The sequence below is a fragment of the Laccaria bicolor genome, genomic scaffold (genome assembly GCF_000143565.1).
Source record: "Laccaria bicolor S238N-H82 LACBIscaffold_79 genomic scaffold, whole genome shotgun sequence".
Lineage (NCBI taxonomy): Eukaryota > Fungi > Basidiomycota > Agaricomycetes > Agaricales > Hydnangiaceae > Laccaria > Laccaria bicolor.
The window spans coordinates 78,348-98,109 of NW_001889950.1; the positions used below are offsets into that span (position 1 = coordinate 78,348).

At 46.6% G+C, this 19,762-nt stretch overlaps 4 protein-coding genes across 4 annotated transcripts; 1 reads left to right on the forward strand and 3 right to left on the reverse strand.

The window, feature by feature from the left end:
* Positions 1-701: 701 nt before the first annotated feature.
* Positions 702-1,658, reverse strand: LACBIDRAFT_335218 (uncharacterized protein; the record flags this gene model as incomplete). Its single annotated transcript, XM_001890098.1, has 6 exons — positions 702-737; positions 877-960; positions 1,167-1,217; positions 1,239-1,246; positions 1,338-1,406; positions 1,556-1,658. The coding sequence occupies 6 exons, from the start codon at positions 1,656-1,658 to the stop codon at positions 702-704; spliced, it is 351 nt and encodes a 116-aa protein (XP_001890133.1).
* A 1,566-nt stretch (positions 1,659-3,224) lies between these two features.
* LACBIDRAFT_335219 (uncharacterized protein) lies at positions 3,225-3,971 on the forward strand (the record flags this gene model as incomplete). The annotated part of the gene is made up of 1 exon (XM_001890077.1): positions 3,225-3,971. One exon carries the CDS (start codon positions 3,225-3,227, stop codon positions 3,969-3,971), a length of 747 nt encoding a protein of 248 aa, XP_001890112.1.
* A 9,789-nt stretch (positions 3,972-13,760) lies between these two features.
* LACBIDRAFT_335221 (uncharacterized protein) lies at positions 13,761-15,138 on the reverse strand (the record flags this gene model as incomplete). Its single annotated transcript, XM_001890099.1, has 8 exons — positions 13,761-13,783; positions 13,884-13,895; positions 13,955-13,999; positions 14,217-14,564; positions 14,612-14,660; positions 14,709-14,948; positions 15,043-15,097; positions 15,134-15,138. The coding sequence occupies 8 exons, from the start codon at positions 15,136-15,138 to the stop codon at positions 13,761-13,763; spliced, it is 777 nt and encodes a 258-aa protein (XP_001890134.1).
* A 1,497-nt stretch (positions 15,139-16,635) lies between these two features.
* Positions 16,636-17,127, reverse strand: LACBIDRAFT_316846 (uncharacterized protein; the record flags this gene model as incomplete). The annotated part of the gene is made up of 3 exons (XM_001890100.1): positions 16,636-16,750; positions 16,801-16,976; positions 17,029-17,127. The coding sequence occupies 3 exons, from the start codon at positions 17,125-17,127 to the stop codon at positions 16,636-16,638; spliced, it is 390 nt and encodes a 129-aa protein (XP_001890135.1).
* Between the last annotated feature and the right edge of the window lie 2,635 nt (positions 17,128-19,762).

The following is a 19,762-nucleotide window of genomic DNA, read 5'->3' on the forward strand; positions in this document are numbered from 1 at the left end:
TGCAACTTGCATGCGAGAATCTGACCAGGAAACAAAAGGAATTAATCTCGAAACATGAAGACCACGTACAGAAGAAGACGCACTCCCACGGAGAAGGTATCTCCAAAGGAAAGGGAGTGGATCCCCGGAACTGGGGAAATGTCGGTATCTCGGATACTGACCTTGACATTGAGGCACAGGCGTCAATGTTAGAGAATTTTAAAGCAAATCATAATGCTGAACAACGTACCAATGCGCAAGCCGTTAGTCCTGACGAAAAAGAGATCAGCAAAGCAGCTGGAGGGCGTCAGGACAGACCTAGCAAGGTTGAAGATAGCATCGGAAAAAATGCTAAACATTTCACACACAATTTTAAACCAAGTGCACAGATTAATCCCAAGAGTTATTTGGGAGCCGCCTTTAAGGAAGCTAAAGAATTTAAGATTCAGAATCATGAAGGCCGTAAGACTCACATTAGCTGGGATTCTAGTTCCGAGGATTCGGACTCTGAGAGTTCCGACTCGAGTTACAGTTCTGAATCTTCAGACAACTCGAGCATGGACTATGGTTGGCGAGCAGGGTCAGGTCTATTTTGACGTCCAGAAGTTATAAGAAGTTATATTTTTATCGCTGGGGTCCACGTATCAAAGGCTGTGACATCCTCATAATTTAGTATAATTCTTTTTAATATGAACAATTTATTCCCTGTATTGGGCAGACAATCACTGAGTACTTGTACTTTTCGGCGTTTGCATATGCTAAACAGAGGTTTTTAGTGCCGCTACTCAAGTACTCAAGCGTTGGGTCTCCGACCATTGGTTCAAGTTGAGGCCAAGGATATTCACGTAATCAGTAATAATAAAATCATACAGCGCTCAAATGTTCGAGTGGACTTACCCCTTTGCACTTCAAACCGCAAGCCCCAGAGTCAGCTGCTCGAGGATGCCACTTGTAGGAGGATTGCCACCCACAGAACGTCCCCTGGTCAGTACTTCAGCCTGGTCAGCCATCTACTAGTATCCAGGCAGGGTTAGTGTCATGACGTGACTACCTGTCTGGATCTAATTACAAAAATCAAAGATACACTGTTGGCCTTGTCTTTCTCTCCCCTCTCGGGGATTTGATTCGCCAAGGACAACTCTTGCTCAATATTGATGTTCACGTCTCGATCACTTTCCGTCACTCACAAAATCGATAGTCGGCTTTGCAATTTCATCCGTAACACCAGCTGTGTATTGCTGCGAGATTGACAAACATACAAAGAAAACTAATTGGTTGAAAAGTTTTGATGCTCCTTGCTGCTGATCTTGCACGCCCAAACTCATGCGCAACCATTGCAATTGTACTTTCTGGCCTACTGATGAGTGTGCTCCCAGCACACGTGCTCAGTCGAATAATCACCCAGTTTTCCCGTTTCCCCACTTCCACTGTTCAAATTCTATTGCTAAGCCCTACCCGAAGAATGTGACACTTAAATGGTATAAGTATTGTGAATACATTGGAAGCAGTGACAAGGACCCAAGCACCTGTCAAAATTTCTTGGATCAGGCTCTATCGGGCTTCGAACAGACCTGACCTTGCTCGCCAACCATAATGAACCCTCTCAGTGACTCAGACACTTCCACACCTGATTCCAACAGCTTGGACTCCAGTGTTGAGAGTTCTTCAGACTCTGACATGTCTGATGATAGCGACGAAGGCTATAAGAAAAGGCACAAGAAATCAAAGAAAAATCGCAAAAATAAGGGCAAAAAGCGTACCAAGAAGTCTTCCTTGAAGCCTATCCCTCCCGATAAGTCAGGGCATTCAGCAGGTGCACTATTGAACCATAACAATAGAAACTGGCAATTGTCCTATAGCTCATAGTGGTACACAAATGGGCCCAATGGCCATGCACATTATAAGACAATATGTGGGGCCAATGCCATAATGACATTTAAGGTTGAATGTTGGGCCCAATGATCAGCCCAAACAAAGCACCACAAACCAATCATTTGGCCCAATTATGGTGGTATTTCATGGCTGGAATTAGCCTAAGGGTGGTAGTTGGGCCCAATCTTGCAGGCCCATGATGGCTGTATGTTTGGCCCAATGATCAGGGGAATAGGTTATTGGCTAATGTTGTGGCCAACATATTTTCTGTGCCTAATGGCATAAGTTGGGCCCAACTGTGCATGAAGTAGCTTAAGGTGCCTATGTTAGGGCCATCTTCTGTGACAGTCTATGGTTGATTGTTGGGCCCAATGTTTCGCCTGGATATTTTCTGGATATTGTGGTTGGGAGCAAATTTGTGGAATTCCTGGATATTGCATTTCCGGAGATTTTCTTGAATTTGTAGTGTATTCCCTGGATGCTGGGGAATGAATTTAAATATCCACGGGATCTGCGAAATATCCGAAAAAGGGACAACTGAGGTGTCCAGACAAATGTTCCATGAAAGTGCAGAAGTCCCCAAGCATCAATTTAAATTTCCACAGCATGTGCGGAATATCCAAATAAATAACAACCTAGGTGTCCAGACACATGTTGCGTGAAAATGCGGAAGTCCCAAAGTGTCAATTTAAATATTAACAGCATGTGTGGAATATCCGAAAAAGTAAGAACCCAGGTGTCTGGACAGATGTTGCACAAAGATGCAGAAGTCCAGAAGCGTCAATTTAAATATTAATGGCATGCGTGGAATATCCGAAAAAATAACAACCAGGTGCCCGGACAGATGTTGCATGAACACGCAGAAGTCCCGAACTGTCAATTTCAAGGGGGTGGCAGAATGTGGAAAAGAGACCAACACTCATTATTTTTTTTTCAGAGTCCTGCTTGACAGCCCCCTACCCCAACCTTCCTAATAGAGTATGTTTTTCCCATGCTTATGTTTTCAGAATTTCTTTCTACATAAAACGCGAAAACATTTGACAAATCTCACAGCGCACGCACACAGCCTGTTTTGCAACCTCGCGCTTTGCACATCACCACCCAACCACAGTTCTCTCTTCCTTTTCCCCTGCCATGAGACCCGAGGGGTATTTTGTTGTATGGTTTTCTGGTTAAAAAAGCTGAGGACTTCTCTTTCTTTTGTGGGGGTCACATGTTGGCGGCCTTGTTCTCTCTGCATGTGTAAGAACGTAGAATACAACCTCCATCTTGCGTGACATAGTAGCACCCTAATTACCTTTGTTTGTCAACTCGTATATAGTACATCGCATACAAACAAATACAACTTCACTTGAAACCACTACTACCTTTACATGTGGATCGGGTCACACACGATTAGTTCGGCTAGGCGACCTATCGTCTCCCCTCCGGGATACCAGAGCCCCGTGCTGGGTGACTGCACTCCTGTCCCAGGATCACAGGGAACTCCACACTCGACTCCGATATCCGGAGTCACCTCTCTCTCTCTCTCTCGAGTACCTCGATGGCTCACCCCCGTGGTCCCGCAACCTCGGACTCATCTAGAAGTCGTGCACGGACAACCGGTTTCACAATGGTGGGGGCACCGCGGACTTCACCAACGTGAAGTCCCTGAGTGCCTAACTACGGAGGAAACGCAACAGGTGAGTACCATCAATGCAATCTGTCGACTAACGACAATCTCCAGACTTCCCGCTCCCTCAAGGCCTCGAATGGACGGAACGTCAACCGACAACCCAACAAGACCCTCGTTAGCACGCACCCCCGCTGCTTCCAAGGGTAACAACATCAAGGACGACCTCTCTGAACCTTCGTTAGCGCGCGCATCCGCTGCTTTCGAAGGTAGCGACACGGATGACGATTCCTCATCATCCATAACCTTAGTATCGTATACACGATCAACGAGTAGTTCAGTCAACCTTTCCAGACCAAACGATGCACCAACCGCTCCCGTTAGACCATCTCTCCCACCCCATACGAGCTATGCCCAACAACCTCAGCTATGCCTGAACTACTCAGTCAAAGAAGAGCCCCCTCCAGAAAATGGAATGTCCTCAGGAACGCTCATCAAATTCACGTAGACTGGGATCCTAGTGAAGAGGAGGAAGCGGATAGACTGTACCTAGTTATGCTGGCTGAAACTAAGACCTCTATTTCCGCTTACGAGAGTGAGAACCTACTTAAGACCTTCGCCCGTGAAATACACAGCTCAAAAGGCAACGTAAGAGGAGTACTCGCCGCTACAAAGCGCGAAACTCCCATTACAGAGACTTACAACCATGCCCCTCAATACGAAGCACTCCCAGAAGCCAGCTTACATAAGGTATACCCCATGCATCGCAACAAGAGAAAGAATAAAGGGAAATCAAGGAATCCGGACACGATCACTGAAAGAACCAAAGGAATCCAGAATAGACCGATCAAGCATATCTATGAGTCGGGGAAGGTATTTCCCGCTATTAAAGGACGATCACTACCAGAAGGAATGGGCTCATTAGGAACTAAGGCCCTACATATGCGGGCTAAGATCCACGAGCTAGACTCTGACGACGTCAAGGCATGACTAGACTCGGGGGCTGACATCACCCTCATTTCTGAAGAATTCTGGAAATCCATGACGGACTCCCCTCGACTGAGGGAAGGAATGAGGATGAAGCTTTACCACCTGACCGGAGGTGCAAAGGTCCTAGGCTACATTAAGACCGAACTCTACGCTACAGCGCAAGATGGTTCGATCATAAGCTTTGAACTCGAAGCGTATGTCGTAAGGAACATGAACGTGCCCCTCCTGCTCGGAGAAGACTTCCAAACCACCTACGAATTGAGCGTGACCAGACACGCCTCGGGACAGTGCGAAGTACTGGTAGGAAGATCAGGGCACGTCATATCCGCAGCCTCTGCCCTTAACGTGGATTTAGGCTTCGAAATACGCGTAGCCCATACTGCCAAATCTTTCATTAGGAGAAAAGCCGTAGCACGTGCTAAGAACAAAGGAAGCGCGAAGAAGCAAGCAGAAGTCCTGTCCTATGAAGATGTCCTAATACAGCCATACAGCGTCCGTAACGTTGCCGTCAGCGCAGCCTTTGAAGGGCGCGAAGACTGGATAGTGGAGAAAGTCATCATAGGAACGGACAATCAGAATATAATGGCCGCCCCTACTACGTGGATATCCGCCAAGTGCCCCTACATACCAATAGCTAACACCAGCCCTCATCCTCGATACATTAGGACAGGAGAAGTAGTAGGATACTTGATGGACCCCGAAGCTACCCTAGACAAGCCTAAGGACGAGGATTGCTATAACAAAATGGTGGCATCAGCAGAAGTCTTTAAGAAAACCATAGTAGGAACCCTGAAAGCCCAAGATCTGGCCACCACGAAGAATCCAGCTGCGGATACCCCTGGCCACGACGACTGTCTCGATGACAACTCCTCCTGGGGCCCTAAAACTACCGCTGTACCCAAAGACCCTCTAGTAGGAGATGTAGATAAACTAGTCAATCTAGGACCCGACATCCCGTTAGAATATCAAGGACGTCTAACCAAAGTATTGCGCAGAAATGCTGCAGCCTTTGGAGTAAACGGCCATCTAGGACGTATCGAAGCGTGAGTAGGAATCCCGCTGCTTCCAGATACTCAGCCTATATCGGAACCAATGTACGGCGCTTCACCAGCGAAAAGAGAAGTCATCGACAAGCAAATGAAAACGTGGTTCGAAGCCGAAGTCATCGAACCGTTGGTTAGCCCCTGGGGCTTCCCAGTCGTGATCTCTTATCGTAATGGCAAACCGCGCCTTGTCATAGACTATCGAAAGCTGAACGCTAAAACCATACCGGACGAATTCCCCATTCCGCGACAATCAGAGATTATACAGGCCCTCTCTGGAGCCCAAGTACTGTCCTCTTTCGACGCCCTAGCAGGATTCACACAGCTCGAAATGGCGGACGACGCGAAGGAAAAAACGGCTTTCAGATGCCATCTGGGGCTGTGGCAGTTCAAAAGAATGCCATTCGGTTTAAGGAATGGACCCTCTATATTTCAGAGAATAATGCAGGGAGTACTAGCTCCGTTCCTGTGGCTATTTGCTCTGGTCCATATCGATGATATAGTAGTCTATTCCAAGAGCTGGGAGGATCATCTAGAACACCTGGACAGAGTACTTGGAGCCATAGCCGCCTCCAGGATAACTCTATCACCAGCCAAGTGCTTCATAGGGTACTCCTCCATACTACTGCTGGGACAGAAGGTCTCGCGCCTGGGATTGTCCACCCACAAGGAGAAAGTTCAAGCTATAATGGATCTCGCTCGTCCTACGTCAGTATCTGACTTACAGAAATTTCTAGGGATGGTCGTGTACTTTTCGACGTACATACCATTCTACTCCATGATCGCAGCACCACTGTTCGACTTACTTAAAAAGGGCGTCAAATGGCAGTGGCGCGCGGAACAGGAGACCGCTTACGAACAGGCCAAGGAAGCCCTAGTGAACGCTCCAGTGCTGGGTCACCCCGTGGCTAACCAAGCGTACAGACTATATACGGACGCCTCGGACCTAGCACTAGGTGCGAGCTTACAGCAGGTCCAAACGATCCAAGTAAAGGACCTCAAAGGCACACCTTGTTACGCGAGACTAGAATCTGCTTGGGAAGCAGGTAAAGAAGTACCGCAGCTCATAGTAAAACTGCATAAAGAGAAGCACGAAGTCAAGCAACAGGACGAATGGGGGGCTACGCTAGACGAAACCACAGTTCACGTGGAAAGAGTGATAGCCTACTGGAGCCGCACCTTCAAGTCAGCTGAAAGGAACTACAGCGCCACCGAACGAGAAGCTCTAGCTGCTAAGGAAGCTCTCGTCAAATTCCAACCTTTCATTGAAGGCAAAGAGATCACTTTGGTTACGGATCACGCAGCCCTGGTATGGGCGCGAGTTTATGAAAACGCTAACCGACGACTAGCAGCCTGGGGGGCAGTATTTGCTGCCTATCCGGGACTCACGATAGTACATAGAGCTGGTCGCATACACTCCAACGTCGACCCTCTCTCTCGTCTAATACAAATACCCCCACATGACTCCCCACTCAGCGACGACGTCGTACCCATCGAACAGGACAACAGAAAACATAATATAGCTCAGAAAGCTGAGGATCGTATATTCAGAGCTGCTGCTCCAAAAGCCGCTTTCAGTGCATTCTGGTGGGAAGACGCCATAGACAAACATGTCTCCCCCGTCCGTACCCGTCGACAACTCGCTGCCGAATCTGAGCACGAATCCGCGGAAACAACTACAGAGAATACTAGAAACGACACGTCGGACACTTCAGACGAGCAAGGGGAAGTACTCCCCTTCCTAAACTCCAACCACTGGACGTACCCCGCTGGAATTAAACCCTCTGACACCACTCCAGACGAAGAATGGTCAACTCGGACGCAACTACTTATATCTGTTGACTCCGTCATTCATAAGGAATTCTCTAAAGGTTATGAAGAAGACAAGTTCTTCGCTCCCCGCTACATCAAAGTCCAACCTAACGAGAAGACCATTATCTCAGCGAGCCATTTCCAAAGAGGTCAAGACGATTTACTCTACTTCATCGACGCGGGTTGGAGAACATGACTTTGTGTACCCAAAACTAAAGTTAACTATGTGCTCCGCTGGATACACGAGTCCCCTTACGAGAGTGCTCACGCCGGACCACACTGCTTCATAGCGCGACTCCAAGAGCTATTCTTCTGGCCTTCCATGAGCAAAGATGCCGAAACGTACACTAACTCCTGTGACGTATGCCAGAAGATCAAGTCAGATCATCGGGCCAAAATGGGCGTGTTAAGACTAGCACACATACCCCTACGTCCATTCGCCACAGTATCACTGGACATGATCACTGGATTGCCTCCCTCCGGAGAACAGGGCTACACGGCTATACTAGTGATAGTCGATAAACTCACCAAGTTCGCCATCATAATACCCACGCATACTACCCTATCGCAAGAAGGGTTCGCCAAGCTATTCGTGGAGAGGGTAGTTAACGTATATGGCCTCCCAGAAGTTATAATCTCGGACAGAGATAGACGCTGGGCTACCACCTTCTGGAAATCCGTCGTAGCCAACTACGGGAGCGTAATGGCTCTTTCCTCAGCTCATCATCCGCAGACTGACGGGCAGACGGAGATTTTAAATGCTACCATCGAGCAAATGCTACGCGCTTACGTCTCCTCAGATAAGGAGAGCTGGTCGAGTTGGCTCAGCGTTCTAGCCTACTCGTATAATAGCAGCGTACATTCCTCAACAAGATACTCTCCAAACTTCCTACTTATGGGATACAACCCTCGAACCTCCACTAGCGCGATAATACCAGAAGTAGATCCCGCGCTGCGACCCTTCCTGCCCAGCCAATCGGCAGAAGACTTTGTAGAGGCCATAGAAATACATCGTAACATGGCCAAGGACGCCATAGCTCTAGCCCAAGATCGACAAGCGAAGGCCTACGATAAGAAGAGACGACCGGTAGAAGAACTAAAAGTAGGGGACTACGCCTTAGTGAACCCCCACTCTCTCGAGCTCGTAGATGTCGCAGGAACTGGCAAAAAGCTCGTTCAAAGAATGATAGGTCTGTTCGAAGTCGTTGAAAAAATTAATCCTATGGTGTACAGACTACGACTACCCAACACCTACTCCATGCATCCGGTCTTCAACCTGGACCATCTCAAGAAATACGTCCCATCCCCCGATAGCTTTGGAGAATGTACGGAACTACCTTCAACCCGAGAACTACGGGCCTCAGAAGAATACGAAGTGGAAGCAATCCTAGGTCACCGTCTAGTGGGAAAGAAAAAAGCCAATCGACGAATGTTTCTAGTTAGATGGAAGGACTACGGACCCGCGGACGATTCATGGGTCTCTGAGTATGATCTACGTAACTCGGCTCAACTAAAGCGGGACTACCTCGACTCAATGAAATTGCTGTTCTAGAAGCCCGATAAGTCATGACATAAACCCTAACCTTCGATTAACGTCCCCCAATTCGTTACAAAACACGTTTTGCCCAGGGAAACGACCTTCAAACCTAAACCTCGCAGTTAGCTCCTTCCGAGAGTTCGAACGACGCTATGACGGCCACATGGGACCATTCGACCCCACTAGAAATCCGCAACTCAGCTTCCCAGGCAAGGAGTGGAGAGCCTTCATAACTGTATCCGCTGCGGGTCAACCACGCGAAAGCCCCGAACACGAGCCCATCACGAACTGTTGGAGAAGCGACAATGCTCCCGCCTTTGACACCGGCAGCGTTCATAGCAACTACATCGACAAATTAATTCGCGTGAATCAGGAAGTCGAGAAGAGAATGGAAGCCCTATATAAAGTGTACTCTGATCGCTTCTCCATGGAGCAGACACATAGAGCTCTGTGGAGTCCAGCAATACGGCCAGTGGCCCCTTCCTCGGAATACCTGGACACTCTTTGGCATATCAAGCGATTCTCGTCTGCTGTAGACTGGATCACGGACGCACAAAGAGGGATCAAAGACAAACGTGCATTCGTGGACTATGTCTCGCGCCTACAGGCCTCGCCTTTCTGGATGCCCGATCCTAACGCCATAGTAGGTATGGCAGACGACCGTTACCTTGGCGTATGGTTGAATGGGACAGATGAACGACTAGCCCGCTGGTACCTGAAGGAGGGTGTCCCCTGCTTCGTCGTAAGAGAAATCTCGCATCCTGAGTGCGTTCAACTCACAGCTTTGGAAACGATGATAGACTTCGCGGCGGGCACCTACGCCTCCGCCATACACTGGAGTATCAACGAGTACGACTCGCGAGCACTGATAAATGGAGATGTACTCCTGTCAGACATGACTTCCTTCCACTACCCTGGCTGGATGTGGCCGGACCATCAGGACAAAATTAGAAGCGTGTCAGCGAAAGGATCGAGCGAGATGCAAGTAACCAACTACGAGCCTCCCCCGCTGGACATCATCCTCATCGCTCGGGACAGAGTGTCGTGGGTCAGACCCCCTCCAGTGAAGAAGGCCGAACAGAGTCGACCAGGAGCCTCTTCCCTAGAACGCAAGAAATGGATCAAGTTCGTAGAAAAACATGACCCCAAAGGAACGTTTCAGGAAGTGGGTTCAAAGCACGTCATTGATCATCACGTTCACTCTAGGTACGATAGGGAAAAACATTGGCATATACACTTTCTGAGGCCGCTGAAGGCACCTGAAGGTTGCATATCAGAGATTGAGGTCTTTGGACAACCATGCCCCGCCGGAATCTACCTAAACTTCGGAGGAAAGCGAATGCAATGACCCCATTGGCTATACCATTCCCTGGAACCCAAGGCTACAGATGTTGGTAGAAAAGCTCCCAATCCAAAACCAGAAGACCTCCCCTTCCTGGACCGGAGTAAACGTCCTCCCCCTCCTTCAGACGACGACAACGACAGCGATGGCGACAATTATCCCGAGTACAAGGGCTATGTCCTACCTGTGCAAGATCCAGAAAAAACCCTCACTGAAATCAGGGAGAGCGCGACAGTCAACCCCGCTGCTCAAACCCTAGTATCAGAACCCGCTGCCTTAGGCGCGAACACGAGGATGGAACCCTACAGGACAGAGACAACTACCTTACCCCCTACTCTTCCCCCTTCTGTATCCAACCACGCGCGATCCGATGATGAAGTCTCTCTAGGCGACGTCCCCGAACCCATGGGCCCTCAAATCTCTGCCCCAGTTACGGACACAGACATCGGGATGAGCGATCCAGCCACAGAAGACCCCCTAGAGTTCGCCAGCTCATACTTGATGCTTTACGGAACTCCTGATTCAGAGAGCTTCTCAACAGTACGGACCTTAGTAACGGATGTTGCGAGCAGGCTTAATTTTACAGTGAGGCGCCTGTTCAGGGTAAATACAGAGAGGGGCCACAGTTTCTGGTTTGAAATGGCTTCGGTGGAACAAGCACGACGAATGAGGGCCTACATGCATCACCGGCGAGAAAGTACTTTCGAGCTACTAGTCGCCTACGCCAACTACGATGACTACGTCAAAGCCCTTATGCGGAACACTCACCAATGGCCGGAAACAACAGAAAGCAACAGGAGTCAGGTCGTCGTAACTCCTTCACCGGCATTACCCGTCGCAGGGACATCCACGCGCAGGCTGAACCGAAGAGATCACCCCCCTTCGCGCGAGACACGTCGAAGATCCCCCTCCAGGGATCGCTATCGTTCAAGTAGACGATCCCCCTCCATTTCACGCCGTAGATCTCCAGCACGACCCACGTACCCCAGGAGACGGCATCAGCTCTCGCCCTTGCCTCGCTCGCGCTATTGTTCCCCCGACAGAAGATCCAGGTCACCCGCATTTCATAAACGTAACTCATCTCAAGAGCCTGCGACTCGACCATCAGTCCCAAGAGAAAGGAGCCCCCCTCGCCCTGCGGCATCAGTGCACCCCGAGCCTTTGTCAGTTCCCCCTCTGCCCGTGTTCCCAGGCATGCCAGCCAGCCTAGGGATATCGCCTAATACCCTGCTGCCCTTTGGTGCGAATATAGCGTTCATGTGGTCCCCCTCGGGCAACACCTTGAGCCCAGTCCTCCTGCAAGGCAACACGACGGTGATTCCCTTCCCTCTTCCATCTGCAACGCCCACCCCTAGCGCCCTGCTGCCATGGCCCGTGGCTGCAGCCCTGCCCACCCCTATGATCCCAAGCACAACGAGAACCTCGAACAGCTCATCCTCGTCACTGGCCTTGAGAATAGCCGCCGAAAGGGAAACACGACCCGTGACCCCTCCCCCTGCCGCCTCATCTCCAACTCTCATGTCACGTATGACCGATCACCTGTCAGCAAGGTTAAGCGATCCGACCACGCCCCTAAATCTATCCGACCGCCTGTCAGACCCCACTAGACTGACATTGGCGGATCGTTTGAACGTGGATGACTACATGGATGTTGACCGCACTACAGGATCATTCCCAGCGGACTTTCATGCTTACAGGGATCAAACGACGAGGGACACTACGACGTCAAGCCAACCCTCAGTCACGGGAGAACCTGTACCTGCACAGGGGGACTCGGACAGCGAGGTGGACGAGGAAGGCGAGCTAGGCTACAAGAAGACTAAGAGAGGTCGCCGCAGCGGACACAAGATACAAGGTTACCAAAGACGCGACGAGGAACGGAAACACCGAAGACAGGGCCGACGCTGACAGCATCTTGCACACCTCCTTCTTTCTTTTTCGTCGGTGCTCCAATCTCACGGGGGGGCTTTGTGAGAACGTACAATACAACCTCCATCTTGCGTGACATAGTAGCACCCTAATTACCTTTGTTTGTCAACTCATATATAGTACATCACATACAAACAAATACAACTTCACTTGAAACCACTACTACCTTTACATGTGGATTGGGTCACACACGATTAGTTCGGCTAGGCAACCTATCATCTCCCCTCTGGGATACCAGAGCCCCGTGCTGGGTGACTGCACTCCTGTCCCAGGATCACAGGGAACTCCACACTCGACTCCAATATCCGGAGTCACCTCTCTCTCTCTCTCTCGAGTACCTCGATGGCTCACCCCCGTAGTCCCGCAACCTCGGACTCATCTAGAAGTTGTGCACAGACAACCGGTTTCACAGCATGTTTTCAAGTCTCGATGCACGTTCAAGTTACTCATCCCACTGGTACCAACATGCACATCAGTATTACACTCTGCACAATGAAGCTGTTGGCCGTAATTTGACTCTTATTTCAACCTCAATTAGCAATAGTACCCATGGTCTATGTTTTTGTTAAATTCATTACTGTGATTTCTTTGCCAGATGTTGGGGGGTTCAAAATTGCTTCTCGCTGTCTACTATGGCCAAGTAAGTATCTACAACAGCTAGGAGTCTAGGACATCTACTAGAACGATTGATGGGTGTCACTTTTTTTTTCGGCCTTCGGCCAGGCACCCCCCCCCCCAACCTTTGGTTCGGGATCCATGTCCCGCTACCCCCTTGGTCAATTTAAACATTAATGGCATATGCAGAATATCTGAGAAAATAACAACCCAGGTGTCTGAACACATGTTGTGTAACAATGCGGAAGTCCCAAAGTGTCAATTTAAATATTAACGGCATGTGCAGAATATCCAAGAAAATAACAACCCAGGTGTCCAGACACATGTTGTGTAACAATGCAGAAGTCCCGAAGCATCAATTCAAATATTGATGGCATGTGCAGAATATCCGAAAACATCAGGTGTCCGGACAGATGAAGTCTCAAAGCATCAATTTAAATATTAATGGCATTTGCAGAATATTAATGGCATGTGCAGAATATCTGAAAAAAAGGCAACCCAGGTGTCTGGACAAATGTTGTGTGAAAATGCGGAATTTCCAAAGGGTCAATTTAAATAATAACAGTATGTGCAGAATATCCGAAAGAATAACAACCCAGGTGTCTGGACACATATACAGGCTGAGTAAGAATCCGAAGCATCTGACTGGTGTAACTGATTCAGAGAAGCAAGAGGTGCTTGGCCTGGGGCGGTGTGGGGAGTGTAGGGTGTGTCAACGTAGATAGTAGTACTCTTGGTTTGGATCGTCCATGTCAGCTTCAGATGCATGGAATGTCGCTGCCCTTCAAAATTTGAAAATTGATGGGGTGTCACTTTTTTTTTTGGCCTTTGGCTGGACACCCCCCCTCCTTGGTGCAGAATCCACATCCTGCTACCCCCTTGACTCTCTTTGACAATACAGGTTTGCAGCCGAATTGAAAGTGGCAAGACTTTGCTACCTAAAGGAGGATGGAACAGGGATCTTACTGGTATCATTTAATGGGCTCTCTTCCTTGCTACGGCTTGCTGATGCCATACAGTTACTAATGACTATTGGATGGGGGGGAGATTGGCTGCAGAGTTAGCAGAAAGTGAATTCACCTGTCAGATGGATGCGCAGCGTGATTAGATGACCAGCACAAGTTCAAGATATGAAAAGAAAATCCTGCCTACCTGCCATCACAACTAGTCACAGATTATTATTTGATAAGTGTCAAATGGACATTGAGATATGGATCACTTACGGGCCTCCCTTCCACAGGAGTTTACGGCCATGTAAGTGGTGACATCTTTGAGGGGATATTGATAGAGGGAAGGAGGAGAAGAAGGAGAAGAGAATACTCAATCAACTGCCATCAGAGTAGGTATATGAGCTCATTGTCTTGACTCTGTCAGTGTGAAGAATCTCGCCCTCACTGTATGCGTGCCATCTGGACATGTTTTCATAAGGTGCTTAGATGACACGCTTGAGAAAATGACCAGAGAGTAATGGACATTTTTACTCACTGCAATCGTATTTTGCTCGAATCGCCTTTGTCATGGTTGATCTCGAACTTGGCGTTTTTGAAACATAGACGACCGCCAATGGGTCAGCTTCAAGGCAGCCTGAGAAGGTCTCTGAAAAGAGAGGTAGATGGTCAGCGTCGTTCATCAGGACTTCACCATTGGTGTCCTCAAACAATTGAATTTCTTGATTTGAAGTGCCTTCGACGTTCACGATGCGAGACTTTAGAGAGGCCACAGTGCGCGGCGGCGTAATAGATAATGTGTCTATGCAACCCAAGCTAATATCCCTTTTGTCAAAGGGCGCTCTCAAGTTCACCTTGCCCTCTTCACCGTATACGTGATAATATACTAGATTATCTGAGAATCCAGAACGATGACACAAATATCAGACATACTGTAGCACATCTCGTGTGAGTCAGGGTTTTCAATCAACTTATTGGTCACCTGCCATGGCGTATATGATCATTTCTCAGCCTCAGCAACCCCAACCACCAAAACCATTGGCTCGCTAGATGTTGCTCCTATGCCAAGATGATCTTGCAACTTGAGACGTGTGGAACCTGCTATGGCGACATCACTTGACAGCAACTCGAATAAACTTGTGTTTGGTTCTGCCAAGCCTTCTATCTTGCAGAGATATCTCTTTAGTGATAAAGCAGTATGAGGGGGAGTGAGGGACTTTGGCAAAATGCGGCTGATAACCAGGTCGTTGGAGTAGATGGGATTGAACGACTCCATCACGCCATCAGTTGCATAAAGACGATAGTATACTGGGCACAAGTGGATTGGCATCGATAAACTTGTAAATAGAGTGCATTCAACGCACAGTAACAAGGTGATGTTGCTTCACCTTGCGGCTTCTATCAGGTTTACCACTCAACCTGTCACCACAGTATCATAAAAATATGCATACACACCCCATCACTGGGTTCTCCTCCTCATCCATCCAAAGAATATAGTCTGCTGGAAGAATTTGGGCCGGTTGTCATGGAGGGGCTCTGAGGCTCAGACTTAACTGAAAACATTTGTATGGTGATCGATGGAATAAAATAATCTCTGCAGATGTGTAGAGAGGTCCAGTCCGGCGGTCCACAGAGTTTAAAGTCGGAGGCAAAAAAAGTGAACAAAACATGAACACAGGACCTCTCTACTACATCTGGTGCAATTTGATCAGTAGGTAGGCTTGTGTGACAACGTCATGGTGGTCACTTTTGTTCACACCATTCCTCCTCCTCCTCAGGCGACGAAATAATACCACCAACTTCAATGTTCTTTCTGAAAATGACTTTATTACACTACCTTGATTGGATCTGAATATAGTGTTTAAAGGTTCAGTCCATAGGACCGCAAAAAACCGGTGGCCCAAACTGAACCGGACCATGGTCTGGTCTTTTTTTCGGTTGCAGTTTCCCCAATTTGGGGTTGGTCCGGTTGCCGGTTGCCTCATTTCGAAAATCTTTTAAAACCGTTCAAAGACCGGTTTTAATCGGTTGCAACCGGTTAAACGGTCACGTGCGTTACATAGCCTTGTAACCACGTTTATTGCCTTTTATTGGGTTTTTGTTTCATCAAAAATGGTTAAGAATTGAGAAAGATAGAACCAAATCCATATTTTACCTGAGTCTCTAGGAGATGTAATTTGGTTTCAGTCATAGCTATGTCAAATCTTCGTTAAATCTCTTGAAAATTGGTAGAATGACGGGTATTTATATGCTTTAATATTTTATATAACCCGTTTATTTTTCAGAGTAATAATGGTTGAGATACAAATGGTTTATATTGGTATAATAAATTATACGCAAAAAAACCGGTCTGGATCGGTCTGAACCGGTATCATGGACCGCAAAAGACCGGTCCTAGGTGGTTCGGTTCGGTTCACTCAATATCTGGGTCGGTCCTGGGCCGGTTGCGGTCCACGGTTGCGCGTTTTTAGGGCAAAAAACCGGACTGAACTGAACCTTTAAATACTATCTGAATAGTTGTCTATTTTTTTTTCTCTTGAAGAGGCATGCTACTTGGTCAAAATCAAATGCTGATCACACAACCACATTTTTACTAATAAATTTCTGAGACTGGTGTGGACCTGCCTAATGGTTTGGAAACCATGTAGACTATATGTTTTGGCCTTATGGAACTGAGGATGTGCAAGTTTCCTGCTTTGGACTGTAGGGATGTTGCACAACATCAGGAAAACAGTCAAGACCTACCTAGGTCTACAAAGCATACATAGGTCATGTAGGTTGATAGGTTCCCCCCCGATATATAGGTTTGATAGCCAAGCACAACAAATACATATCCAGCTGTAGATCACGGTAGGTCAGTAGTTGGTTGTGTTGATAGGACCGATAGGACTTGTAACATATCATAGCAAAGCGTTGTATTGGGCACAATAGGCTACAAAGACAACGGACAATGTAAACTAATCCTCATCAGAAAACACCATGCTTTCCCACTCCTTCTTAGCAGCCTCGACATCATCCTCAGTGAGCTGCAGTGCCACTGCATCTGGTGCATCAACAACCTTTGCGTGTTTCCTACAACGACGTAAGCAAAGGGGACATTCAAGACTATAGGTATGACTTACCTTGCCATCTTGAGCATGTGTTTGAGAAGGCGAGGGACAATGTCGGACTTCTGGGTCTTCTTGTCGAACTCGATGATTTGTTTGAGGTGTGCGTTGAACTTGTGCTTGTAGGCTGTCGCCGTGAACTGAACATCGTTATGCTTGCCTGTTTGCCATTCATCAATGCAATTCTCCACCTGTAGATACAAGTTAGAAGGGATGATCCACATGAAAGGATGACTGAAGTACGACAGTAATGACAAGAGTCATTGTAATTTTCGAGAGCATGTCATCCTCGGAGAACTCGGGGTGGATGACACCTTCGTCCATCTTGTTTCGGAACCACATCTTGTTGATGATAGCTTGAAAGACAGGGTGGCAGTAAAGACCTTTGCGCTCCTTTGTGTCCTTGGGGGATGTCTGAGAATTGACGGCAAAGGGAAATATGGCATTGAACCTTATACATAAATGTGTTCTGATCGAGAAGGTCCTCGATCAGATTCCTGATCTTGTGCTTTGGAGCATTTGGGTTGCACTACTGGCTACCACTTTTATCATATAAATAAGGTAACTGCCTAGAGGTCATTGTGTCTAAGTCCACAGTCTTTATGATAGGGAATCATTCCAGTTGCCATGTCTTTTCATTATCATAAAGCCTGCGCTTTTTTTCATTAATTGTAGGCAAGGCCTTAGACCTCCATCTCATTATGTACCTTGTCAATATCATTGGAAATTTCATTAGCTACTTGACTGATATCATTGCAATTTTCATTAGCTATTTGGAAATTTCATTAGCCACTTGGGCAATATCATTGGGAATTTCATTAGGCACCTGAGCAATGTCATTGCCATTTTCATTAGCTTAGTTGGGCAATATCATAGGAAATTTCATTAGCTACTTGACTGATATCATTGCGATTTTCATTAACTATTTGGGAATTATCATTGGAAATTTCATTAGCCACCTTGGCAATATCATTGCGATTTTCATTAGCCTCTTGGGCAATATGATTGGGAATTTCATTAGGCACCTGGGCAATATCATTGCGATTTTCATTAGCTATTTGGGAATTATCATTGGAAATTTCATTAGGCATGTGGGCAATATCATTGCAATTTTCATTAGGCATGTGGGCAATATCATTGCGATATTCATTAGCTATTTGGGAATTATCATTGGAAATTTCATTAGGCATGTGGGCAATATGATTGCGATTTTCATTAGCCTCTTGGGCAATATGATTGGGAATTTCATTAGGCACCTGGGCAATATCATTGCGATTTTCATTAGCTATTTGGGAATTATCATTGGAAATTTCATTAGGCATGTGGGCAATATCATTGCAATTTTCATTAGGCATGTGGGCAATATCATTGCGATATTCATTAGCTATTTGGGAATTATCATTGGAAATTTCATTAGGCATGTGGGCAATATCATTGCGATTTTCATTACCTAACTGGGCAATATCATTGTGATATTCATTAGCTATTTGGGAATTATCATTGGAAATTTCATTAGCCTCTTGGGCAATATCATTGGAAATTTCATTAGCCTCTTGGGCAATATCATTGGAAATTTCATTAGGCACATGGGCAATATCATTGGGAATCTCATTAGGCACCTGGGCAATATCATTGTGATTTTCATTAGCTACTTGGGCAATATCATTGGAAATTTCATTAGGCACCTGGGCAATATCATTACGATATTCATTAGCGTAGTTGGGCAATATTATTGCGATTTTCATTGGCTACTTGGGCAATTTCTTTGGAAATTTCATTTGCCTCCTGGGCAATATCATTGCGATTTTCATTAGCTACTTGAGCAATATCTTTGGAAATTTCATTAGCTGCTTGGGCTATATCATTGTGATTTTTGGTCATCAGGAGGGTGGTCACATGACCTATTTCCAAAAATGGTCAAAAAGCGAAAATTGTAGCCCTGCACTGTAGCTTCCTGAATCTGTTGGAATTATGTTCTAAAGTGCTCCCATTGTGGAGATATAACATAAAGTCTTTTTCTCATCGCCGGCTTTTTTTGACCTTTTTGCATTTTTCTCCATGAGAACAACACCAAACAAAATGATTTTAACACATTTAGAAAGCTAAGAGAAAGGGCTACAATTCTTGTATCATGGGAAAAATGACCAAAAAAGGAAGGTGCATACTCTAACAGGTAATTGACACTGACATATTACAAAAGATTGCAGGTAGACTACAAAAGTCAGTTATGGACTACATGGACTACAAGTTTACTGATAGACTACAAAAGACTACAGAAGTTGGACTTGGACTACAAAGTTTACTAATAGACTACAAAAAGTCGGACATAGACTACAAAGTTTACTGATACCCTTGATTACTGTTATTGACAATCCACTTTTTTCATTACAGAAGTTAGTAGTGTCCATTACAAAAGTCCGTAGTGTCCGCTTTTTCATTACAAAAATCTGTAGTGTCCGCTTTTTTCATTACAGAAGTCTGTAGTGTTTGCTTTTTAAGACTATAAAAGTTAGTAGTGTCCGCTTTTGAAGACTGCAAAGTTTGTAGTGTTTGTTAGCTTGTAGTGTCTGCCTTTTGACACTACAAAGGTTTGTGGCCTGGTTTTCTGACATGTAGTTTGTATGTGCATATGTTCATGTGCATATAGTTGATTTGTGGTCTGGTTGACATGTAGTTTGTATGCCCTTGACTATGTATGTACATGTTCATGGGCATATGGTTGAAGGATTGAGAGTTCTATTCTATCCTTTTATACTGTCCTATCTCCAAGCATAGTCAACTTCTTTGAGGGCTGCAGTACTCTATAGATGATGGTCTGATTGGTCCTCACCTTAGTCAAGTTGTCTTTCTTCCTAATCCTGAATGAAGATTGACAAAGAGACATGATGCTACTGCCCTTTATCATTCATTCACTATTGGTAGTAGCCTAGTATCAATCAGCTAAACAAGTGGACTACAATTTTTTAACAAACTTCTC